This window comes from Panthera leo, chromosome B4, assembly GCF_018350215.1.
Source record: "Panthera leo isolate Ple1 chromosome B4, P.leo_Ple1_pat1.1, whole genome shotgun sequence".
In the NCBI taxonomy this organism is placed as follows: Eukaryota; Metazoa; Chordata; class Mammalia; order Carnivora; family Felidae; genus Panthera; species Panthera leo.
The window spans coordinates 105,129,917-105,157,270 of NC_056685.1; the positions used below are offsets into that span (position 1 = coordinate 105,129,917).

The 27,354-nt window shown below is 39.3% G+C and overlaps 1 protein-coding gene across 2 annotated transcripts in view; it reads left to right on the forward strand.

The window, feature by feature from the left end:
- TMTC2 (transmembrane O-mannosyltransferase targeting cadherins 2) overlaps window positions 1-27,354 on the forward strand; it is a 412,004-nt gene that overhangs the window by 142,502 nt on the left and 242,148 nt on the right. For both annotated transcript variants that reach the window (XM_042947264.1, XM_042947265.1), the window contains exon 2: window positions 17,734-18,304. In XM_042947264.1, coding sequence (XP_042803198.1) covers window positions 17,734-18,304 — 571 coding nt within the window. The remainder of the gene's footprint in view (window positions 1-17,733; window positions 18,305-27,354) is intronic.

A 27,354-nucleotide genomic window follows, 5' to 3' on the forward strand; every position in this document is an offset into this window, starting at 1 on the left:
TCCAGGCTCTGTACTGACAGCAGAGAGCCTGATATGGGGCTCAATCTCTGAACCATGAGATCATGACCTGAGCTGAAGCTGGATGCTTAACCGGCTGAGCCACCCAGGTGTCCTATCTAACACTTATTCTTGAAGTCTTCCCCTTGAGATGTGATTTGGAAATATGTGGTCTGCTTGTCATAACAGCAGCTTTATATATTTTTTTAAAAGTTTATTTTATTTTGAGAGACAGAGAGGAGAGGGGCAGAGAGAGTGGGGGGGAGAGAGAATCCCAATTAGGCGCCCCCCACTGTCAACACAGAGCCTGACTCAGGGCTCAGAAAAAAGAAAGGGAAAGAAGATCCGAAGTGGACTCTACTGACAGCAGAGAGCCTGATATTGAGCTCAAACTCTGAACCGTGAGATAATGACCTGTGTGGAAGTCAGATGCTTAACCAACTGAGCTACCCAGGTGCCCCCTTATCCCATGAACCATGAGATCAGGACCTGAGCTGAAATTAAGAGTTGGATGCTCAACTGACTGAGCCACCTAGTCGCCCCACAGCTTTATTCTTAATATGAGTTATAGTGGAACTTGACTTGCCTCTGGATTAACCATCTACTGAGGTCTGCTTGATGCAAAATATGTACTAAAACTGAAGCTCAGGAAATAAGGCTGGGTTTAAAAATTAAATGACTGAAGAAATAACAATGGTGACTTCTCAGGGTTAAGAAAATTCAGTTTTAATCGAGTTGAATTCTGGAAGCGGAACAACTGTAAAAAAAATTGGCATTATTCTAATTGTCTGTTTTTGACGTTGTTGTTTAGAGACTGTAAGGCTTTTGGTCAATAGAAAACTCAATAAATGCAGAACACTCCTTGGTGAAATCCCTTCCGCTCCAGACAGCTTTCCAGTATGTTGTACTAATTTAGCATCATTTAGACTATTCAGTCAGTGCTGTTAGTTGCAAACGAAATGGTGTGGCCAGAGGGAATTGACCAAAACAGTTATGCTCTTTTATTCTTATTCTGGAATAACCCAAGTCAACCCCTTCCCAAATTATAAGTGGGAGGGGGCAAAGGGCCTCTGCAGTATAGAGATAACAGGGCTGGGAGCAGTGTGGTGTAGAATTAGCGTTGGAACACCAGTCCAAAGATCTGTTTTTTTCTAATTTTTCTTCTTACTCACTATATGATCTGGATGACAGTCTTTATTGTCTTCACTAAAAAGATAGGAAAAGCATTTGTGACATTGCATGGTGCCTATAAAAATATTTTGAAAACTAGAAAGTTCTGTACATACATTAAGTAATCATGGTTATTATATAAACTTCTCCATCGTTCTTCTCACTTCCTTTCACCACTCTGGGAATCCAGATGGAATCACGAGATAAAATAGGCTGGTGCAACCAGTGCTGACTTTATGGTGGTGACAGCATTGGTGTCATGATGTCATCACCTCGTGACAACTGTAGCTTTGTTGTTCTTTGTTGTGTTACTCTCCTACTATCCTTTCCCTCCCTCAAAATAACTAATGCACCATAATCAGTGTGCAAACAGTGTTAGTCCCAGAGTAGTTGTTTGTGAGCATAGTGTAGATAATGAAACTCTTGTTTTGTTTGAAAGTTAAGCTTTTGGTTGAGTGCACTTCCTACCATGATGATCATTTTCAGCATGTGGAGCCCATTAAGCAGTGTTCGAGCTGGATTCACAGTTTAATGTGCTAACACTGCATCTGTTTCTACCCTGATGATAACACCTGGATCAGTTTAGAACTTATGTAGAAGTTTAAGATGTGGTGTAGTTAATTTCTAAAACAACTGTTGATCTTTATATGTGTGAACCCCATGGTCTTTCACATTCCAGATGAATTCACTGCCATTTGAACATGCTTGTACCTGTGTGTGCTTTCAGAATGGGAAATAAAAAACACATGCCTTCCCCTCTAGGAGGCTTATTTGCACTTAAATTCTGATGGGTGACAATGATGAGGTTATTACTATTTTTTTTTTTTCCTTTTGGGATGGATAGGAAGATGCTTTTATGTTGTATTTCTTCTAACCTTTATCAAATGTTCATCTAAAATGAATAGTTGATGGGTGGTTTTCCTACCTACTTTATCAAAACATATGAATACACAAAGTCCAACCCATTTAAGATGCCATGAGTAAGTCTTTGATTCCTCTTGGGAGCACTGAAATGGACAAGCATTAAAAATTAAAGAAAGGCAGTTCTGTTACTGAGACTTCACACTTTATCTCTGTGGCTGGCTAAAAGCAGAGTGCCAGTTCGCTGGAGCTTTGAGAAATGACTTTTCCCAATGACCCACTGCCTTTTAAAGACAGCAGAGCTTGGAGTTCCTTTTTAAAGTGCTAAATGCCCTTGGAGAGTTGCAGTACAGTTATATTCCCATTAGAAAGATTGAACTTCTCTCCAGGATGCCCTCAAAAAAGAAACCATTAGAAGACAGGACCAATAGAGCATTTGGGATGCCTATTCTGTTATCCTCACCAAGGCAACTTTTAATGTTCGTTTTTCAGTGTGAAAATCCATCTACTCTGAGTGGAGTGACCATGATAGAGAGTGCCCTTGCTCTTTTTCATGAGGTGATCACATTTCTGATCTTCTAGATTATAGAGTATAAACTCCTCAAGATTGTATTCCAGGCTGTCATAAATTATAGCCTGTTCGCTGCCCACCCGCATAGGATTGGCTTATATGAAGACCTATAAAGAGAACATTTTCAAGTATTACGTTCACTTTTTTCTTATTGGCAAAGATACAAGAAGTTTAATACATATCCCGCTTTTTAGAAGTTGCTGTCTTGGAAAGCAAGGAGTTTGTGTGTGATTGGAAATGGAGGCAGTAATTCTTTTCCTACTTTGTGCAAGAAAAAATAGGGGTAGCTTACAAAAGAATAGTTTGCAGATCACATTACAATTGTTTTGTTAGAACTGGTGATCTTCAGTCCAAAAGAAATACCAAGCCCAGCTTCTTCGGTGGTATGCAACTGTTATTCTTCCAGTGAGGCTCCTTCCCAGAATATTCTAATTAGGCTGTGCACTATGACATAAGCCCTGTGACTGTTTCTTCTTTCTGTTACGCTTGTTGATCCTGTCACTTAACTTTGCTGTTATCCATCCTCCCTGATGAATCAGACTGCTACGAACATCTTTCTTGTGTTTTTAGATGGGCTAATGGGGTTAACTGATCATTCATACAGGCAAAATTTCATATTGGGGCGGTAGAGGGGAAAGGAAGAAAGGCCTGGAGAATATGCTAAGAGAAAAGATAAACAGTACCAGTAACTGAGTGCTAGATACTGACCAACATCTTAGGAAAACAAAGTTGCTCTTTTATTAAGTCCAGAAAGGCAAGGGAGGTGATTTATTATAGTAACAGTCCTTTGTTAAGCACCTACTATATGTCAGGAATTAACCTCCTTATCTTAATTTTTATTTTCTTTTATCTTTACCAGAATCAGTAGGTTATAGATGAGAAAATTGAATTACTCAGCCATTAAGTTTAAGCAGAAGAATTTGAGTCAAGATTAGGCTAACTCTGGTGTGTGTGTGTGTGTGTGTGTGTGTGTGTGTGTGTGTGTTCAACACATACCATGGATTTTATGAGTTGCCTCAGATAAAAGATGAATGCAGATTTTTAAAAAAGTTTTATAGTTTGAAGTGAAAAATTAGATCCCTTGTGCTTAGATTCCTTTGATTGAATACTGTCTTCCATTCTTTTTTTTAATAGTTCATGTCTTTATTTACTGTTTAATTTTTTTTTTTTTTTTTTTTTTTTTGAGAGAGAGAGAGAGAGAGAGTGTGTGAGTAGGGGAGAGGGACAGAGGCAGAGCGAGAGAGCACTCGCGGGGCTTGATCCCACGACCTTGGGATCATGACCTGAACTGAAATCAAGAGTCAGATGCTCAATTGACTGAGCCACCCAGGCAACCCCCATCTTCCAATTTTATACCTCGGTCTGCTTGTTCATTTCCGCCTTGTGCATTTATTAGCCTGGTTACTTGCATGTTGAAAAAAAATTGTTTTATTGGAAGCAGCCAGTGTGTCAGAAATTATGTTTAGTGAAGGCAGTGATGGTCACAGTGGAATAAAAATGATCCTGTGGTCTGGTTTTGGGGTTTCGGACTTAATGGAGGCTAGCTGAGTTAGCAGTCATAGATAATGGAGTGCTAAAGAAGATGTTCCTAATATCCAGCTCTTTCACATCTGACAATTTGGGCATTGGCAAAAGGATAAAATATACCGTACTTAAGATTCTTAAAGAGACATGCTGGTGCTTCATAACATGTGTTCATAACACGAGACCTGAAAGATCTGATAGCTTTCATTTAACATGCAGCAAGTGTATTTTAAGTGCCTACCATGTAATTTATTTAAAGAGCTACAGAGCAAAAAAGTGTCAGGGCTTCCAGAAAACTTCCTTAATTTATTTCTTGATTATTAAAGTTTGGTTGATGAATGACATCTATGTTAGAGAGCACTGTATATTGAATGTCAATAAATTTTAATGGTGGAGCTAATATCTCCTTCTCTCCTCATTCTTGGATGAAATATCTCATGCCTTCCATGACAAATTAGAGAGTTGCTAGAGGTTTGTGGACCAAATGTTTGGGTACTTTGTGTAGGCTCATCTGTGTTAGTTTTAAATTAGAGTGTTTTCCTCCTTGCCTATCTGTTTTTCATCAGGGATCATATATTCTTGTGTCCAAAAAGACTCTCCGATTTAGCTGTGAGGCTGATTTTATTGTAAGGATGTCTGTGTATCCTGTCATCACAGGCAACCTTGGTGAAACTTCCCATGTTGTGTGTGTATGTTGCTGCAATATGTTCAAAGTCTGATCTTTCTCAGATGTATGTGTGTGCGTAACTATTTTATAGCTGAAAAGGGGTGCAGGCTGCAAAATCTCTGCCAGAATATGTTTTCTATTATATTTTGTAATATGAAATTATAGGTTAGTTTTTGGCTTTCATAAAGCTGCCTTTTTCACCCGTCACTGGAAGACAACTAACACCTTCCTTTGACTCACGTTTTCCAAGACTCCTTAGTGTTAAAAGAAGACTTTCTTTTTGAAATGCAGAAATTAAAAGAATATGGTACAAAAGCATTTTTTATAGCTTTATTGAGTCTTGAGGGCAGATATATGGATTCCAGACAAAATGCAATAATAGACTAGGATTTTACTTTCAAATCGTCTTAGAAACACTTCTCGTTGGAGATTTATTGTACATGTGGAGGAACAGAGCTGCTTTGAAGGTTAAATGGAATAGTTTGGAGAACAGTGTTCAAGGTCTTTCTCTGCCTGGTATTAAGTGTGTGTTCTTTAACTAACTTAACCCGTCCAGCTTCAGTTTCCTCCTTTCTAGCAGGATTGTGAGGGTAAGATGGGTTAGCGTATGTGTGCTTTGTAAGCTTTGTCAATCTCAGGGTAAATATGAAATGGCGGTAGTATTTTATTATGTGTGTTTAGTTAACGTTAATGCCCCATTGGCATGATCAAGAAATGCCCCCCCGCGGTAGAGAGCATAGACAAATCCTGGCAGAACTAAGAATGAGATACCTCTTAAAGTCCTATTTATACTCACAAAGCAGTTCAACCCCTGTCATCAAAAACACAGCACCAGGCATAGTGTTGGAGAAATAAGACTTTTGTGTGGAATCTAGTTTCTCTGAAACTCTGCAGGATAAACAGGATAGTGTATGTAATTATATACAACGGTCTCTATGATATAGTTGGTTGTTTTCTTCTGTAAGGGCTGCTGGAACAAAATCCCACAGACAAGATGGCTTAAACAACGGAAACTTATTTTCTCTTGGTTCTAGGAGGGAAAAGTCTGAGATCAAGGTGTAGGCAGGTTTGGTTTCTCTTGAGGCTTTTTCTTGGCTTGCAGATGGCCACCTTTTTTGCTGTGGTCTCATATGGTCTCCCCCACCCCCCATGTGCATTTCTAATGTCTTTTTAAATGTCCTTTTCTGATAAGGGCACCAGTTAGATTGCATTAGGACCCACCATAATGGGCTCATTTTAACTTAATTACCCTTTTAAAGGCTTTATCTCCAAACATACTCACATTCTGAAGTACTGTGGCTAGGGATTCAACATACGATTTTTTTGGTGGGAGGGGGGGCAGGAAGCACAATTTACCCCATAACGCGGGGAGAGCAGTGGATGAGGAATTGAGATTTGGATTCCCTTGTGGGCGGCTCTGATCTTTACTTATGCCATTGCCCCAGGCAAGACTCTTAACTTCTCACATCCATATCTGCCCACATCCATTTACTTCCAGGGTGGTGACAAGGATTCAAGATCATCATGAACCTGAGCACATTTTGTGAAGTGTAAAAGCATGATTCAAATGCAAGGTGGTATTATTCCATGAACACCTGTGAAGGATACAGTGGCAACATGTGGAAATTTTTAGGTAGGAAAGACAAAGGATCATTGCAAACATTTTGCTAAAAGAAGTTTTTTTTTTTGGCTATTGTCTTTGGCTACAGGAGAAGCATGGATAAAGGAAGGTGACGTGGTTAAGACTTAATTCAGAGAAGACAGGGGTTAGGATAACAGATAGGCCAAGCATCTGGACATTGCAGCACGAAATGTCTTTCCTCCCCCAGTGCCTGTTTTCCTAGAGTCTATTAGTTTCTTGGTTTAAACTCCACCCCCCCCCCCCCCCCCCCGCCCCCAACTTCCATGGCCTGTCAGTACTCAGGCTGAGAGCTCTTGGTGGGTTCATAGGCAGTGAACTTTTCACTTTTCCTGTTTACCTAAATGAAGGTTATAGCTTCTCCTTAAGGATGTGATTTTTTTTACCCAAGGTAATACTTGAGTAGTTGGGATAACTACCATGCCCTTTAGTATGTGTTCTGAAATTTGTAATTTTTACATACAAAGGCACGTGTTTTAATTGAAGAGGTGTATTCTCAGTTTGCCATTCCTACCTATTTAGAGTGCATTTGGATAATCTACTCCTTAAACACAAAGATTACATCTTCTTTTATTCTGTAAAAGCACAGAGAATAAGGCCATGCACAAAAAAAGATGTTCTTGACATCTTCATGGTTATATTTGTATTTGTTTTTGGAATCTGGGACCCAATAGAGACCATTCATTTTCCGATGCTTTGAACTTCATTAAAAAAGTTATAATCTGACATTTATTTCTTCTCTTAAGAAATAGTGAAACATTTGTAATTTTTTGTAAATAAAAAAATTATAAGGAACAAGCCATCCTTTAAAACATCACTGATGCTCAAGACCCCATTGTAAGGAAGCAGTATGATATATTAAAAAGGAAAAAAAAATTAATCATCTTTTTATAGACCTATGGATTTATGAAAACATATGAAACCAAAATTCATAAATGATATAATGTAGTATACTAAAGTGGTTCATATACTTGAATTAACTTTTTGGAACAAAACAGCTTCATAGTACCCCTTCTGGTACTAATTTCAAGTCTGGAAAAATAGAAATAAGGATATTTTCATTAAGCTTTTAAGTTGAGGCTCTGATTCAATTTAGTACAGTGTGAAGGAGGGGAGTTGTGACTATAATATTTTATTATGTCAGGATGGCATGATATGGACACAGTGAACAAATCATTGTATAGAAAAATATTAATATTTTCGTCATGCAAATTGCAAGGCACTGAAACTATTTTAAGGTGTTAAACTAATATTAAAGTAGAGGATTCTTTTAATCAGTGAAATTAAATGCTTGGAGTGTGGTGTTCCTGGTAATTTCAGGCTGTTAGTTTTGGCTCTAATCTCGCAAAGTGCTTTTCATATAAATACTTTAGAAAACATCTTTAGGCATCTATTTGATTTTGAAATGAACATGTTTCTGGGGTGTCTGGGTGGCTCAGCTGATTAAGTGTCCACCTCTTGATATCTGCTCAGGTCATGATCTCACCGTTGTGAGGTCAGGCCCGGGTCCAGCTCCACACTGAAGGCAGAACCTGCTTGGGATTCTCTCTCTCCCTCTCTCTGCCGCTCCCCTGATCATGCTCGCATCCTCTGTCTCTCTGTCTGTCTCTCTATCTCCCACTCTCAAAACAAACATTTTTTGAAAAAGAAATGAGCATTTTCCCTTTCAATGAATTATTAATTAGCTTTCAGGGGCGAAGGTTTTTCTTGGCTATTTCCTATAGAAATTCTGAAAATGACAGCATTGATTTATTTGAGGAACTATAGATACTTGGAAAATATTTAACCAAGGTTCCTTCTCTGCATTTTCTCCCAGTAAGAGAAGGCAGGTGTCTGGGCAAACTCTAGACTTGGGTGAGGAAGAAGCTGCCTCATCTGAGGACGCTCTAGGAGACTGAATCTCTAGCAGCTCTGGGCTTAGGTTACCTGCAGCCAGGACTGATTTTAATTAGAAACTTCTTTTTCTTTTCTTTTCTTTTCTTTTCTTTTCTTTTCTTTTCTTTTCTTTTCTTTTTTTTTTTTTTTTTTTTTTTTTTTTTTTTTTTTGCTGCGGAGACCATGGTGGGAAGGGCTGGGGAGCGTTGCTGTGTTAGATGAAGTTCGTAAAACTCCTTTATTGCTCATAGGAAAAACTCCTAAAGGGATGGAAGAGGGGTCCACGAAGAATGTTCCTTTAGTAACAAGGCTGAGCATTCTTAGACTTCCTTTGCACAAAGCAAGCAATTACTGGTGGCCCTGTCCCCTGGATGTCTGACAACAGCCGTTTATTATTCCAGCAGCCTCTTTTCATTCAATGTCTACAGGGTGGCAATTAAAAAAAAAAAAAGAAAAGAAAAAAAATTGAAGTGCCAGTTGTTTAGCACGTCACCATCTCTTCCACTGAAGGGTTTACAGTCCTAGTGGGGTGGCGGCAGGGGGATGGGGTGGACACCAAGATAGAAACAAGCCACTTTAGTAATGTGTTACATGTGAAATGATAAATTCATTCTAGAGCTTAGTGCCTTCTATTTCTGCTGGGACCTAGAGACCTAAGTATGCTCTTACCAGTTCAGCACCCAACACTGAAATTTACTTGCCTACCTTAAATTTCTCAAGGAATCTGAAATACATTGCTTATCCCCAAACTAAGACGGACTGCAGATGTTATAGTATTTCTCATTCCCCCATCCTGTTAGCCAAGTATTTGCATATTAACTGGAGCTTTCTAAATATAATGGCTTATCCCTAAAGGACTCTAATGAAGGGATTATAGGTTAAGTGGCAAATGAATGCCAAAGACATTTGGGTAAGCCAATTAACCTGATGGTTTTTCACAGTTAATTATCATTGAATGAGCAGAGGTTAGTGCCCAGAGTGAGTGAACTACTTTTAGATGAAATTGATAATTTCCTATATACTTGAAACAATGAAGAAGTTTTAAAAGCACTTTTCCAGAAGGTGAGTGCAGTTTATTGGTACCAGTCATTTCTAGTTAGACTTCATCAGAAATATATCGAATGCCTACTATGTGCTAGGCTCCAAAGGATAAATTAGATGCCTTTCTACTTCTTAAAAGTTGACAGTGCATTGGGGGAATAACAGTGCATTGGGAGGTTCTGGCAAGACAATAGCCAAATCAAACCTGAAGACCGTTGGGAGAGTGATATCCAGCTCAATTCCCCTCCATTCATGAAGGACATTAGTACAAGGCAGAGTAATGCCAGTGCTTCCTGTTGCTCTATTCCTCAAACTTCACCCTAGCAAACTAACCTATTGTCTTTTCTCAGCTCCCAAGCTCACCGCTTTCTGACCCGACTCATGGTCTGTGAGAATATTGACCATCAGCCTGGCAATGTCTTTGCAGCTCCCTTACTCCTTCATGTAACTCCTTCCATGCTTTTCTCTAGGAAGCTTTGGATCTTCTAACACTGTTGGGAGTCTGTTTTGTTCTCCTATAGCGGTAGGGATTTCATGGTAAATAGTGTTTTTCGTAGTACAGTGAAATTGTCTGTACACTTACTTGCCTCTTCTACTAGGCTGTTTCTCAAAGTTGATGGATCTATTTTGCTCACCATTCTATCTGCAGTGCCCTTTATGTAAGTGTCTAGTCTATCACTGAATAAATGAATATATATATGGGTGAGCAAATAATTCTCTCTCTCTCTCTCTTTTTAGTAAATAATTTTCTTATGACAAAATTCCTTTTTTGGGGGGGGCAGTGATTTTCAGTTGGGGATGGAAAAGGGAATATCAGAATTACTTGTGTCCCATTTTCAACACGTTGATTTCCTCCTGCTCCTTCTGAAATATCTTCCACATATCATCCCATTTAGGAACCCTGTTAATTGTATTAAGAAGTCAGAGTTATTAATGGGAATGTGTTAGTACTCAATGTCAAAATTAAGCATATTTGCAACAATAGCTGTGAACGATGTTGGGGGAGACTGTGGCACCACAAATGAGCATGGGGGATTGTAGCATACTTGGACGTATGTAACTGAACAGCAGCCCTGGCAGAGGAAGGAAAGGAATGACTTGAGCAAAGGCCTAGAGGCTGGGAAGTTAGGATGACATTGAAATACGTATGGAGAAGTAATGGGAGATTGGCCTAGAAGGCATAATGGGGATGGCTATGAATGCTGGGCTGTGAAGGATGTTTATTATGGTAAGAAATAGGGCATGATGAGGGATTTTTGTGGAGTAGAGTAGTGGTGTTAGACTTATATATCAGGAAGTTTTTCTCTCTCCACAGCATGTGTATAGTGGATCAGAGCGGGAAAGAAAGCAGTCAGGGATAACTATTGAGTTCAGTTTAACAAATATTTATTATGAGCCGAATATGCGTTGGGCACTGGGAGAAAACATAGGGCCTGATTCCTTCCATGAGGGGACTTAACAGCCTAATGAAGGAAAGAAACATGAACAGGCAGTTTTAGTAAGCATGTTAAAGCTGTACAGGCACGACGTAATGAAAGCTCGAATGAGACTAGAACAGAGAAGTTAAAGGTAGATTCAACGGAGACTTGCATGTTGGATTTTCTCTGAGGTTCTGAACAGTGTTAAAATATTCTTAACCAATTTAAAAATGGATGTAGGAGCAAAGAGAGAAGGAGCCCTCATGCACAACCTTGATAACAGTGTTGGAGGAATGATGGTACTTAATGAGGGACTTGTATGAAAAAGGAGGTAGATGGTGGGGAAAAGTACTGGGATTTGGTCTCACCAAGTTAAGATGCTAAAAGGGCAACTAACAATATCGGTAAGTCCAACATCCTGTTTTGTTTAGCACCCTCTTGGTTGTAGATGTCCAAATGACCATTCAAAGTGACTCATGAATAAGGAGCATTTACTGGTTTATTTAACAGTGTTATTAGCTTCAGGCATGATGGGATCCAGCTGCAGTAGGAATGGTCTCTTTGTCTCCTAGATCTGGGCTCTCTGGTGTTGGCTTCATACCTAGGCAGACTCTGTTTTCAGGGAATTCTCTAGCAGCCCAGTATTTCATCTCATTCTCAAAGAAGATGTTCTTTCACAGTAGACTCTTGGGGTTGTATTTGACTCTGATTGAACTGGCTGGCTGCTAAATCAGTTGTTGTGGCCAGGAATGAGGATGGGGGACTGTAGTACATTAGTTGGCCAAATCATCGATGACCTTTCATCAGGAGGTAAGGGCAGCCTCACCCTATCCAAATGGACTAAAAGTCAATGTGGGTTATTCTCAAAAGAAAAGCAAAATAGGACACTGTTAACTAGAAGGGGCCCCAAACCACAGCAAGTATCCATTACACAGGCTCTGTAATTTTCAAACATTTAAAGTTAACATTGCTTCGTTTGATCTTCAACATAACAGTTTGTGGGCAGTGCTATTATCTGACAACCGTAGGTAAGGACCCTGAGCTTTTGAGAGACTAACTGGCCAAAGGTAGTACTCGCGGTGGTAGTAAAGGAACCAGGATGTCCTCACTCTTCCTTCCATTCAGGTGTGGAGATCAAGTGGGCAGTTGGAAGTGGTGGCTCATGAACAGCACCCAGACTGGAGACACAGCTGGAGAAGGCAACTCTTGAGTTGGAGATGTTGGAGACGATTGACAATAGAGGTGGAAAGTGTAGAGAGAAAGGTCAGGGAACAGAACCAGGAAAGAAACATCCATATTTGGGAGAAAAATGCGAAGGAGATGCTAGTCAAGGAGAGTTAGAAAGAGGTAGCCTAAAAGGGAGGAGGAAACTCAGGAGACTAATGTGTTAAAGACCAAAGGTAAGACTTCATAGATGTGTATTATCTTGGGAGTGTCACTAAAGCTTAGAGGAATTTTAAGTGAGATAGATACTCATGACCATGATCCGGAGATTTTGAAGGCTATAAACATAATGAAGGCTAGCAGCACGTGCTTGGTGTTGATGGTAATAGTAATACTAATAATGATAGCAGCTAACATATAACATATATGATGTTATATATACACATTATATTACATGTAACAATGTACTTTCTGCTTACGGATTTACTCCTCACAATGACCCTGTAAGACATGTATATTTATTATCCTTATTTTACAGATGAGAAAACTGAGGCACCCTGGACCCTAGTTTCATTGGCTCTGGAGTTAATTTTTTTTAACTTCTGCAGTTCACTGTCCTTCCAGGGCATGGACAGGCATCCTTGGGTAGCACTGAAGTAGGGCAGGTTAACAAAGGTCATTCTTTTTCTTCTCTCTCTTCTAGAGACAATTTCAACCCATCATTTGAATTTTTTTTTCTTTTTTAATTAAAAGTTTGTCCTCTACTTACCTTTCAGTAGAACAATTGAAAACACTTTTGGAAGAGGCTGCCGTTTGATATTTGAAGAATGGAAGCATCATTTCTGCTCTGATGGACTCGTGGTCATTTATGTGGGTGTTTGTGACTGAAAAGGTCAACGGACAGAAAAAATAGCAGTGAGAGAAACACACACAAGGACAGTTAGGATGGCAGTGTCACACCATTCATCAGTTTTACAATAGTGTTGGCCTTTGTCAACATTTCCTAAAGGAAAAATCATAAGGCAGCAAAAACAAAGAGCCACAAATGAACAAAACTGGAACAGGTTAAGACCTCCTTGAAGACTTGAGGGACTGGATGTTTTTGCTTCAAAAGACAGTCTCTCAGTCATGTGTTCTCTGGAGAATTCTGCCTGCAACTGTTTCTTTTTCACATCTGCTGCTCCGATGTTCTTCACCTTTCCCGGAGTGGAAAATTTCCTAATTCCTTAGTGTCTTTCTGAATTTTCAACACCAATTCATAGCAGTAACCTAAGAAATTGTATCAGTCTGAAAATTTGTTTTGAGTTAAGGTTTTTCATTAGCTGAGAAAGAGCAGAAGTAGTTTTGCCATTTCCATTTTGGACTCTTGTAAGAAAATGCAAATGGGTGAAAATCTATTATGCTTCGTGTTGAATGATTACCTTTACTTCTCATTTTGCTGGCAGATTATTTAGATTCTATTAAAGCCCTTTTGGTTCATATTTTTCTTAATATGATGTGAGGGATGCGTAATACATCCCTTATCACTGACTTGCATGTGTGACATGACTTATATACTAAAGCCCGGGACAATTTAGTCTTATTTCATGTCTTTTGCCATAATATTCATTGGCTAACTAAAAACCTGCCTAAGCAGATAACACCCATCAGAGAATTTTATCATACTAAAGTCTCCCTTAGTATAACATGTTTTGCACATGGGTAAAGTGTTCCTTTGCTCTTCCAATTTTGTTCCATTAAAACTGTCCCCTAAATTTTTTTCTACGATATAAATTTAGGGCTGTGTCTCAGCAAAGTTTCCTCTTATGGCAAAACTATGAGATTTGTGAATTTTGTTTTTTGTCTTGAAACCCTTGTTTTGTGAGAGTTAGATATACAGTATATCTTGTCGGCTTCCACAGATGACTAGATTTATTGCTATAAATATAAGAAATTCTGGCAACTTTGTATAGCTTTTTTAAAGAATACATGCTTCCCCCACCCACCCCACCCCCGGCCCCCAAGAAAGTCTTTGTTGAGTTGGTTATGGAGGTGAACTAATAGCATGTAGAAAACCTGGTTTGAAGAACCTGATTCTCCATCCTATATGGATCTGCCGTGAAAGGATGAAGTATGGTCCTGAACAAAATGTGCTTTCCAGCTTTCCTCACTGCATTAGCAAAGCCTTCTCCCAGAATGCTTTGCCATCGAGCTTTCTACTGCCCTGACTTCAATGGCAAGAGTGTTTCTGCATTGATATTACATAAATTCACATCAATATCTAGGTTAATGTTTAGTAGAGGCCAGTTGGCTTTTCATTCTGAATTGTTTGAAATCAGCTCTGACAACGCTGTTTGGCAGTTTGGCAGTTTTTCATATTTCTTTTAAATTTTAATTATAACCCATCAAGTCTTAAGCAGTTACTTCTGGGTTAGACTCTTGATGAATGTCATAGCAGGGTGTTTTAATTTAATGGATCCAGAGTAACATCTGTTTCTAATATTTTAAAAGCCAATTTATATGGAAATTCGTTTAATACACAGTCAATACACGGAGACTTGTAAAAATAAAAATAAATATGGAAAATCAAACCCCTGTGATATAGTAGGTCTTCTGTTAACAAAGGATTTCACTGATGGCGAGGTTCAGCTGCTACTACCTAACACCCAAGATATCACAGCTTAAGCAAGATAGCGATTTATTTCTCATACTCACAAAATGGTGGGGTAGTTAGCTTAAAGCTGGTATGGTCTACCATAATAGGGACTCAGTATTCTTCAGTCTTATTGCTGTGCTCTGTGGAGCATGACTTCTATTCCTAAGGATTCCCTATGGCCCAAGATGGCTGCTGGAAGTCTAGCTATTACATCTGTGCTTCAGCTAGAGCAAAGAGTGGGGGAGGGAGGGTATAATGCTAAGCTTTTTGCTTTTAAGGACACTTTCCAGAAGTAGCGTGTAGCATTCTGCTTATGTTGCACTGGCCAAAAAATAGTCACATGATCGTATTTAACAGCAAGGGAAGATAGGAAATGAAATAATTTTTTCAGATGACTATCTACCCAGCTAAAAACTAAAAGATCTATGAGTATGGGAAAAGGGGAGAACAGACATTGGAGAACAACAATCTGTGCCACACTGAATATTTTTTAAGACATGATTTTAATAGACCTTCAGCCTTTTATTGAGCATCTAGAAAAGTCCAACGAGTTCTCATGAATAAATAATATATGTAGAAGGACTAGCATGGTGTTTGGCTCAAACAAGATAATCATGACTACTGTTGATAGGTTTTAATTCCAACCCCCATTTGCATCTAATTTCAGAGACTGTCAGTCAAGCTGACTTTAGTAAGGGAGTTTTTGAACACCGTACCCCAGTCTTTATAGAATAGTAGCAACAACAGCTCACAGAGCCCAGATGTCATTGGCGCTAGGTCTCCAGAACACTCGTACTGGCAAAGCAGTGTTCTTTGCTTCTCTATATAGAAGATAAATACACAGTTGCGAGTGTTTGTTAGCTGTTTTCAAGGTGAAACTATTATTGTTACAGAAACTAAAGCTCAGAGAGGCTAATTGGGAAACAAGTTAAAGAAGCAGTTGAAAATGAGCATTGCCCCATCATTTGACCCCAACTGGAGTACTAACTGTTATTTCCTCTGGCTGTGTCACCTTGGATGGGTTTCTTAATCTGTTGGATCTGTTGCGTTTTCCTGTTTTTGAAGATGCTCAGGTAAATTACGGAGCATGTTTCCCCTCAGTCCAGGGCTTTTCCAACCTCGTTTTGGTAATATTCGTGTGGAGATTCCTTTGATCATGCCTGCCTCACAGTGAAAAGCTGAACCGATGGGGGCTGGAGGTTAAAGTCATCAGGTGGCTTTCTATCACATATTCTTCAGCTGTACAAATGCCCACAGCCTTCAAAAGCCCTGACATCACACCAGGCAAGAGGCTTCTAATAATGGAGGCCTCTAATAATGTCTTGACCTCTCTCTGTCCTTCTAACTCACGTGCCTCTATTGTGTTCTGTAAGTATGGAGATGGACTAGGGGTACAGACATTCAAGATGCCACCTTGATCTCTGGAAGATATAATGGCATAGAGCAGGGATCCTTCAAACTGAACCATTTACAGGCCAACATTTGTACCTTGTCTGCATATACCAGTACTGTGGGTTCCTTAATATTTGTCTTTACGTTGAGTCTTTCATTTTTAACAGCTTCATTCTGAGCAAACATCTGTGAAATCCAGCTTCGATTTGATAATTAAATTTCCTTTCAAGTACACATTAAAATAAATATATCCATTCAAATTTTTTACCAGGTTTGCCTGTGTATCTTCTAAAATACTTGCAGTGGTAGGTAGATCATCACATTTTGGGAACTGCAACAGAGTGGAAAGAGCGTGAGCCATGAAACTCTACCCTGCTGATTCCAGCTGTGTGACTTTGCTACTATTATCGATTGATCATTCTTAACCATAATTTGTTCACTTGAGAGATGTAGATAATCTGTACCTCATCATTTACTCTAAGGATTAAACAAGATACAGCCAAGGAGACTGTTACAGTGCTTGGCAGATAGCAAGTCCTCAGCGAATTACTAGGTTATCCTTCCTTAAAGTCTGTTTGCAGATACCAGGCATGCAGGCCTGTAACTGCTAGTTCTCAGAAGCAGGACACAAAGCACTTGGTATGGATGATTGCAAGTCCTGTGAAAACTCAGAGGGAGAAAGGCTGAAGCTTTCTAGAATGAAGGAGAAAAGGGAGACATTTGGATGAGGGAAGAGACATTCTTCCTAGCCTCTCCGGCTCTCCCTTGGCTACTCAAAGTGTGGCCCAAGGACCAGTAGCATCAGCATCACCCAGGAGCTTGTTAAAACTGTGGCATCTCCGGCTCCTCCCCAGACCTACTGACTCAGGACCTGCCTGTTAGCAAGATCCCCCAGTGATTTGTGTGTGTGCATGAGAAGCAGTGCTCTGGGCACAGATATTCTGTCTAAGGTATATTTCATTTCTAGTAGGGAGTTCATCCTTGCTCTCAGCAGATCTCTGCACCAGGATCACCTGCACGAGGATCACTAGTAGCACCTGCACTGCGCTTTGTAGAAGATGCAGATTCTCAGACCTCACATCAACCTGCACCCGTAATCTGCATCTTTAGCCCATACATTCCATGATTTTTTAAGGCCGTTTGACAACTGCTGTAGTAAGTCTTAAACCACCTATAGAAACTGCATTTATTCTTCAAACATATTTGCATTTGAACAAACAAGAAAACTTTTGAGAAAGAGAGATACAGTCCTAATTGTAGTGTCAGTAAGCATTAAGGGGAGGATCTGAATTCAATCTATATGTAAAGGCTTCTGTAAGGCTCATTTGCATTAATCCTGCATACCTGGAATCCCATCATACACAGGATAACAGCTTCCCAGAAGGCAGTGTCTTAGCAATGTCATATACAGTTGACACTTGAACAACATAGGTTTGAATTGCATGGGTCCACTTATACATAGATTTTCTCAACAAATACAGTACTGTAAATGCACTTTCTCTTATGATTTTTTTTAATAATGTTTTCTCTAGCTTACCTTATTGTAAGACTACACTATATAATACGTATACAGAATAGGTGTTAATCAACTGTTCATGTTATTGGTTAGACTTCTGGTCGACAGTAGACTATTAAATTTTAGGGGAGTCAGAAGTTATCCTTGGATTTTCAACTGCATGAGGGTCGGCACCCCGACCCCATGTAGGACAAGAGTCAAGTGTATTTTCTTCTTTTCCGAAATTTTATATTTGACTTTCTGTAAACATTTTGTTTTTTTAGCCGTGCTATCAAGACTAATCAAGACCTTCTCCCAGAAACTCCCTGGACACACATTTTCTACAATGATTTTTGGGGGACTCTTCTAACCCACAGTGGCAGCCACAAATCCTACCGGCCACTCTGCACTCTTTCTTTTCGCCTGAACCATGCCATCGGAGGGCTGAATCCCTGGAGCTATCACCTCGTCAATGTCCTGCTGCATGCAGCAGTCACTGGTGTCTTCACGAGCTTCTCGAAGATACTCCTTGGGGACGGATACTGGACCTTCATGGCTGGCTTGATGTTTGCCTCTCACCCCATCCACACAGAGGCCGTGGCAGGAATCGTGGGACGGGCCGATGTCGGGGCCAGTCTCTTCTTCCTCCTCTCCTTGCTGTGCTACATCAAACACTGTTCTACAAGAGGCTCCTCGGCCAGGACTTGGGGCTGGTTCCTGGGGACAGGACTGTGCGCAGGATGCAGCATGCTGTGGAAGGAACAAGGAGTGACCGTGCTGGCTGTGTCGGCAGTTTATGATGTCTTTGTCTTTCACAGGCTGAAAATAAAACAGATCTTACCTACCATTTACAAAGTAAGTGATTGTGGGCGCTGGAGCATTGGGTTACTGAGCAGCCTCCTTGCCTGGTCCTTTTCCCCCATTTAAAAAGCAAATTTGTCCCTCTTCAAAGAGAATTTAAAATAAGCTGTGTTTTGATCTTCAGTAAGTGGAAGTGTCCTTTTTGACCTTTCCCTACTAACATGGGTTTCATTCCTTGATTGTTTTATGTCTTGGGTTTCTTATTTTCATGATTTCAAAGGGTTCTGGTAGCTGGACAGTTTTGCCTTGTAAAGATTATGCACCTTTAGTATTTATTTTTATTCATTTTTTATTTCGGCCCCAATTCTCTGTAATCCAGTAAATTGCTTATAATGTGTATTTATAAAAGTATCAGAGCTGATAATAGAGCCAGATGCTAAACTCTGTAGAGGGGAAATCCTCTGCCATTTGTTAATAGTACTTTTCCTGATCTGACTTTGGAAAACAGCCCTTCTCTCCAGTGCACTGGGAACTCAAATTCTTAAACAATGAATCATCTTCACCTTTTCCTTGTTGTACTGAATAAGAATAGAAGAGTCAAAACAGAAAGAGGTTATTATAAATTTTGCCCTGAGGCCAATTAAGGCCTTTGCCTCAGGGCTTAATATTTGCTCTTCTGTATTCCCTCAGTGCTTTCAAATGCACTGTGGTTTAAAGGTCACAGAAGCACTTTCAGATCTCTTCCACCTAAGAGGACCAGTTTTTGGCTAGTGTGTTAGGGGAAGGCATTGGACAGACAAAGCTACCTTGAGAAACTGCCTCTTTCCCATCTCCCCATTATCTCATTCATACTAAACTTACCCTTGCTTTGCCTTTTAGTTATAAAAGATGCACTTTGCCAGTGCCGGCAAATCTTGGTCCTGTTCTAGGCCAGTTCCCCCTTCCTTTTGGACACTTAAGTGAGGAGCTGTGATTTTGGATACTTACCTTGAGAAAGCAGTCAACTTTTCTCATTTTGGCAGTTCTTCCCCCTCACCCTGTCAATTCTCGATGTTACTTAAAATCAAATTGGGAAGAAATTGAAGTGAAGGAAAAATTAAGGGAAATAGGAACATTTATTTATTTTTTAATGACTTTTTTTTTTCTTCACTTAGTAGGCAGAGTAGTTACTGCTGCTCTCTGTGCTCTGTGGGGAAGCATAACCTTTTCAGTTAGAACTCAAGTATCAAGTGCTTAATGAAGTTCTTTTGTGATTTCGATTATATGTTGAAACTTTAAAAGAAAACTCTGGTGAGGTTGAGTTTGACACCTAAAAACAATAGTTTGAAAGTCAAATTCTTAATTTCAAATCAATTTTAATTATTATTTCTGGGAGATTTAGGGAGAGAATTCTTTTTTTCTTTTGTTTTAAAACCACATCAACAACAAAACAAGCTTTCTTGTTTTATTGGAAAGACAGATAGAATACATATAAATCATGGTCTTTGTCCTGTGGAGACTATTTGAGGACTTTGCATCGATAGCCTGTGAAACATTGTGGTTGGACATTTTACAAAATTTCCATTTTACCATCTCCTGGAATACGAAATGATTTTGATATACCAGTTCAGGACTTGATTTTAGGACCTTTTAAAGTTCTAAGACATTTTCAGTTTTCTAAGCATATTTTCAAGGACAGAGTTGCTGATAGAGACCCTTATTATAATTGTGTCCCATACAATTATTTGGGACATACCTATAATAAGAAATTATTCTTTATCTTAAGTTTATTTAAAAAAAAATAATGTTTATTTTTGAAAGAGACAGAGCATGAGTGGGGGAGGAGCAGAGAGTGAGAGGGATGCAGAATCTGAAGCAGGCTCCAGGCTCTGAACTGTCAGCACAGAGCCCGACACAGGGCTTGAACCCAGAAACTGTGAGATCATGACCTGAGCCGAAGTCAGATGCTTAATCGACTGAGCCACCCCCAGGGACCCCGGAAGTTAAATTAAAAAAAAAAAAATTAAGTTTATTTATTTATTTTGAGCAAGAGAGGTAGCAAACTGGGGAAAGGCAGAGAGAGAGGGAAAGAGAGAATCCCAAGCAGGCTCTGCACTGTCAGCAAGAGCTGGATGCGGGGCTTGAACTACAAACCTTGGTTCGTACCACTGTGAGATCATGACCTGAGCCGAAGTGAAGAGTCGGACTCTTAACTGACTGAGCCAACCAGGCACCCCTATCTGAAGTTAAATTGCCCTGAGCATCCTGCTTAAGAAAATAAGAAATGTCGCTAGCAAAGGAACTCCTAGCAGCAGAGAGTGTGAAACACCCTCTCCCCACCCCCCATGTCATGGGAAAGGACTTAATACTTTGAAGATTCGGTGTCCTGAGAAGTTTCCAAATGGAAAGTTGCCTAGACTGTCTGGCAGCCATTGCTTGTGGGCAAGGGAAGTAGTTGAAGCAGCAAAACAATCTGAGAGTCGCTGTCTCCACTCTGCTTTTTCTTTCATTCTCACATTTTGGGCCAATGGGCTTAATGAGAACATTTCAGTAACAGATTGTATAGATTTGCAAGGGACCATTGAGACCTTCTATGCCAGTCCCTTTATTTCCAGCAAAGGTATAGAACACCAGAGGTGTGAAGGTCACCTAGAAAGTGGTAGAATCACTGGAACTAGGATACATATTTGCGTGTGTTTAGCGATCATTTTACTATATTGTGAAGATGTGAAGATGAATGAACAAATGTAAACAAAGTCAGATGACTTACCTGGAAGAGAAGAAAATAAAATGGAATCAAATATTCACTCACACTGGCTAAGTAACCTTAGGCTAGTTCAATGACCTGTTTTTTTATCTGGAAATGGAGACGGTTCATGTTCTGTCTTAGAGATGTTGTGAAGAGTGTAATTGTGGGGTGTTCAGTGTGAGCTGAGTGCCCAATGTTTGGAAGGCACCTGCTGATACTAGTTGAAGAGAAAGAAGAAATATCAGTGGAAATTGTAATTCTTTATTTTAAGGAAGAGAAGGCCAAAAGATGAACTTCTACTAGTCTTTAAACATACAGTGGTTTTGAAAGCATATGATTTAGGAATCAACTAAGGCTGAAGCATGAATATTTAGGCAGAAACTTTCATTTAGAATTTTATGACTATGGGGCTTGTAAACACTGGCATAGATTACATATGGAAGTTATAGAAAATTCCATATTCTGTCTTTATAATATATAGATTTCTATGCCTGGGGTGAGTTAGAAGAGACTCTGAAGGAAGTGAATTAAAAGACTTTAGAAGGTCCTTTTCAACCTTAAAAGAATAAATCATCTTAAATATCTTGCCAATTAACTCCACATCATGGTTTGCCAGATGAAATAAACTTCCCTGCCCTATTAAAACATAACTTTTATATAAACAGAAAGCTCCAGTGCACAAATGTTTAACTCTGTTATGCAAACCAGTGAACCAGCCAAGTACTCAAAACCCAAAATGGCGGACCTCTTAAAGCTGGAAATTATTAGGACCAGAGGGGCAAGGCTCTCTGTTTTGATAGTTTCATCAGTAATGTTTTTCTCATAACGGTCACACTCAACTTCTTTCTTCACAGTGTTGGTTTCAGTTCTGCACCTTTTAAAAGATTTTGGGTCTTTTAAATGTGCACCAGGGCCAGGCAGAAGGGACTGGTGGAAGCAAGATTCTGCCCACCTCTAGGACCCCTCTTCGTCCAGTATTACAATAAGAAAATACAGGTTTGGGTTGGGTAGAGTTTGAGATTTTTCCCTTTGCTTTTCAAGCGAGTGAGAGAGAGAGAGAGAGAGAAAGAGAGAGAGAGAGAGGGAGAAAATGAGAGACAGTGCATGCAGGTGAGCTGGGGAGGGGGCAGAGGGAATGGGAGAGAATCTTAAGCAGGCTCCTCACCCAGTGTGGAGTTTGACGCGGGGCTGGATCTCATGGCTGTGAGATCATGACCTGAGTGGAAACCAAGAGTGGAACACTTAACTGACTGAGCTACCCAGGTGCCCCAAGTTTGAGATTTTTCTAAGAAGACAGACTTCTGGATTTTTCTATGACATTTCTTATTATTTAAAATCAATTACTAGTTTAAAAACAGATAAACCCTGTTTGGGCCCAAAAAAATCCTTTGGATGACTGAATTTGGCCAGAATTCTTGGCTGCCAGTTTTTGGCTTCTAAGGCTCATGCAGATGATGCACATATCTATATTGTATAAAAGACGTTTGCAGTTCTGCAAAGGAAATATGAAAGTTTTCTTTTTTTGAAGTATGTGAAAAATAGTAAGGACCTGGCATATTGTAGATACTTTATTTAGCATTTAATAAATACATAATCTATGTGTGCTAGGCACTATCCTGAGTGTGCTAAAACATAAACACATTTAACTTATATAATAAGTGCTTATTGAGAGAATATGACTAATGAACTAATGTGGTTGAATATGACATGAAATAATACAATCATACGGTTGTCAATAGTTAAGATTTGTTTTTTGTTTTTGTTTTTAATGTTTACTTATTTTTTGAGAGACAGAGACAGAGTGGGAGTGGGGGAGGGGCAGAGAGGGAGACACAGAATCCGAAGCAGGCTCCAGGCTCTGAGCTGTCAGCACAGAGTCCGACCTGGGGCTGGAACTCATGAACTGTGAGACCACGCTCTGAGCCGAAGTTGGACGCCGACTGAGCCACCCAGGCGCCCCTTGTGTTTGTTTTTAATAGTTAGCAAGATTTGTAAGAAGACACCAAATATAAAATCTTCAGAAGTGTGTTTGAACAAAATGTGTGTTCATAAACATCTTAAGTTTTTTTAAATGATCCTCTTCTTAGCTTCAGCATTCTATTTATGGTGTTTCCCCCATTGTCCTTGGCATCTGGTGCACCATCTGACACATAGTAGGTACTCAGTAAATTATTGAATTCACACTTGTTTCAGTTGGCCTTTAAAAAATCTGTGCCTGAAATGTTAAAGTGAAATCCAATCCTCTTCCCTTTATACAAATGAGGATTTCATTCCTGGTTAGTGGGGTCCAGAAGGTACAATTGGAAGAAATGCATGTCAGAAAAATGTTGAAAAGTAAGTTTTCTTGACTTCTCATCAAATGATTATTTTAGCCTTTCTTAGATGACTTTCACTTACTTTAGTTTTATGTGGTCAAAAAGTAAAAGTGGGGGAGGTGGCCCTTGAAACACACTTAAACTAGCCTCGCAAATAAATGTTTCACTTTTATCTGCCCACAAAATTTTTTACAAGTCTCCCATGACCCCAGGAGGTACATGGGTAATAAAATCAGCAAAAGCAACATTTTTCTTACTTACCAAACATCAGTCATTGCTTGCCTAGTGGCCATTTTCTGTGCTTATTTAACATCTGTTAACTGTTTTAATGTGGAAACATCTTTTTTCCCTTTATTAGCCTCATAATCACTTATTCAGTTACAGGTGGAAAAAAAAATTAAAAAAAGGAAATCTGAAAACCAGTGTAACAATTCTAATAATAGCCCAAATTGATTTGGAAAAATAGCCCTTTTAGTTTGCTCTTTTAAGAATTTCTGTAAAGATGACTATCTTCGCTTTGCTATAGTTGCTTCCAAGATGTACCCTATCTGGACAACTTCCTTTTCTTAAAATTAAATTTTGTAGCTCTATTTCATGTAAATAAAATGATGAGACTACATTATGAGAGAGGAAATGGGGAGGCCGTGCTGCTTTTGGAAAACGAGGCATCTCTGTCTAGAAATAACTTTTTCATTTTAATGCTGAGCAGGATGTGAATGGTGGAGGTTGCCTATGGTGAAAAAGTTTATCTTGGATGTTAGGTAAGCTTGGTTCTACATCAAGATGCAGTGATCAGACACAAAGTAACAAATAATCATCTGTTTTCAAACTATTTACAGGGTTTACCTTGAGAATGTTTCCTGAGGGCAGGGGCTTACGTTCTGTTGAAGGTTTGGGGTTTGTCACGATTGGAACACTGAGGATCTTAAATGTGGTGCTTCTGTACATCTATTTTGTGTGACTCCCCCGGTATAGAAGAGCATGGAAAGAGAGGCGCATAGCCTACAGGTATTTGCACATTGAATCCACATGTGCTTTTTTATTTGATTAGCTGCTGGGGATGGCATTGGCCCAACATGTTATCGTTTACAGCTTTGTCCCTTTGCTTTCTAGACTAGGTTGTGGTTTTACTCAAGATGTGACTCTCATATCGATTGCGTTGAATGAAATATATATTTGCTGTTTCTGATTTTTTCAGTCCACATCTGTGCCATTCTACTTCAAGTAGTGTTCCCACTTTCTTATGATTTTCTTTCCCTTCATTTGCCTTACACTTGACTTTGTGAGAATCCAGATATAGCAAGACACTCCGATTCTGATCACAGTATTTCCTAGCATTATTGAAACTGGAGGGCTGACTATTTGTCATGTACTTACAAATGAATTTGGATTTCATCCCAGTAAACTTGTTGTAGCATTTAATATTCATGACCTATAGAACTTTGAAACTTTGAATAGATGCCAGCAGTGCTAACCAGATAATACCACAAATAAAGGTGAGGTTCAAAAATATTTTACAACTCGGAAAGTCAAAGATTAATATTAATAAGGTATTTTATTTCTGCGGGTTGCCTTCATTGCTCAGCTGATTTAAGATGATTCTGTATTCTGGTTACAGTTTAAGTGCAAGTTGAGTAATTGAAATTTGGAAGCTGACTACCCTTGCCAGTTCATGTAATGCTTGTGTTAGAGTGTTAATACCTGGAAGGGTGATCTATTTGCAGATTATCTTTTTTTTTTTTTTTTAAGATTCACCTTTGTGCAGGACGCTGTATTAGGGGTTCTGGGGATTCAAAGATGAGTGCACAAAATTCTACCCCTAAGGACATTTTAGAGTAGGCTAGAAAGTTGTGAATAGCACATGCAAATGTAGAACTGAAATTCAAGCTGGAAAGTGGGGAGGCTGTAAGGGAGGCACTGGGAGTGCAGGACAGCTTAGAGGAAGGGGGTGTACTTTCTGCGGAGGGGATCAGGAAGCATTTTCAGGAGCAGAGACATTTGAGCAGGGCCCCGAATGGTGGTTCAGATATAGACATTTATAATTGGAGAGGTGAGGGAGAGTGGAAGGTGGAGCCTGAGCACTGCACAGAGGGAAACTCCTGGGAAGTTCCGGGGGACCACTGGGCAGTGGTTTTGGCAGATACAGTGCATGAAATGAAACAGGAAAATGAATGAGGAAAGGTAGATTGAGACAGCTAGTATGTATAATGATGTAGGGACCTTTTAAGATATGTTGTGGCCCTAGCAATGTTGGGAGACAATGCATAATTTTTAAATGTGCTTGTTCTTCGACTGGTCCATGGGAGAAGCTTGGGAATGTCCAGGCTAGCGCCATTTCGCCACTTGGGAGGCTTTCTTCTGTGTCCTCACTTGGGGACAGACCTGAGAGAGGATCCCTTTGATGATGAGACAGATTCAGGAGGTTTATCTCATTCAGTGAGTGTGTTTCCTGCCATCTCATTCTTTAGCATCAAAAAAAAAAAAAAGGCAGTTATTTTTCGAAGTTAGATTATTTTACTTTTTACTCTATAGTATCTAGCATATTATTATATACTCCTAATGAGAAAAACAGGGAGTCCTTCAGGGCTTTCTCCTGTGTCCGTTCTTCCAGCATTGCTGAACGGTGTTCAAATGTTACAGTGAGTGGCCACAAGTACAAAATCCCTCTTTGTTTTGCACTCCTTACAGGAAGACAGAACCATTTTTCAAAATGGTCCTTTTTACAATACAGAATAAAATATTCTATCAGCACTGAATTTCAACCAGTTAACTCCGTATACCATCAGTGAAAATGACACGCAAATTGGACCTTGTGATGAATAAATAATGAGTCTCATTGAAATCATCTCTGCTGTTCTCATAATACTGTCTGGGATACGTATTACATCACTCGGCTCAATTTTCGATAACCTGCTGTCTCAGAGGAATCAGATCGACTGAGGGGGATCTCATGATTATCTGGTTACTCATATTCAACTGGGTACCTTCAGTTTCACAGAAAAAAGAAAAAAATACCCAATGTGGTTTGCACAAATTTCAGATCATTGTCATTGCCTCTCTTAAATGCTGGGAACGGTGGAAATGCTAATTTAGTGTTGACCTCTCAAGTGAAATTTAAGCTATAGAAAGGCACATTCCAGGAGTGCATTAGAGATTCCTGAAAAGGCATGATCAGGTAGGAGGTGGGGTGGATAAAACTGAGTATTAAATCAAATTTATTGATAGTTAAAATAGTTATGAAATGTGATAGTGCAGTAAGGTTGCATGGTGTGGCATGTTTTAATGTTCACACCAGGTTCTTACCTACTGACCACAGTGTTCCTTTTTTCAAAAAGAATGGTAAGAAACCAAAAGGGGAAGAGAGGCAGCCAAAGTGTGCAATGATTTGGTGCTAGGAAGGTCAATGTGCCCTTGCTCCCTTTTGTCTTTACAACTCTGCGGCACCCAGATGGCTCCTGCATGCTCTGTTGGTCTGATTATAACTCTTGCATCAAGTGAAATAGCATGAATTCAGAATTTAATACATGTTTCCTCAGTAATTATGGCCTTGATTAGTGAAGTCAGTGTTTCAGTTCCAAAGGACACTTTCTTTCTCTCTCCACATGTTTACTCATTTAATTTCAGGAGATGAAATAAACTGCAAAGATTTCTTTGATATGATAAGAGAATCTACAGTGCCTGTACCTGGTATGTGGTTGTCATTTTGCTAATAATTCATGTAAGATTCAAAGCAAACAGCAGGGACAACATGAGAAAAATGAAGGACATTTAAAAACAAGTAAATGACTTGGTTTTTAGTAAGAGAAGAAATGGAAAATATATTTAGAATTTCCATTAAAATATTGCTTAACGTAACTAAGTACCAAGTACATTTAATAGAGTTCTTGATTATATGCAATATCAGTTGTATTTAAAAATAGTTTACGTATTTAAAAACTGAAAAAAAGAAAAAAATCTTAATATTTTAATTTTGTGCATTTTGTGCATCTTAAACTCTTAGTTTTCAATGTGTTAAAACTCTGTCCCCTCCTCTTTAAAAGGGTTTATGTGTGTGTTGTGTT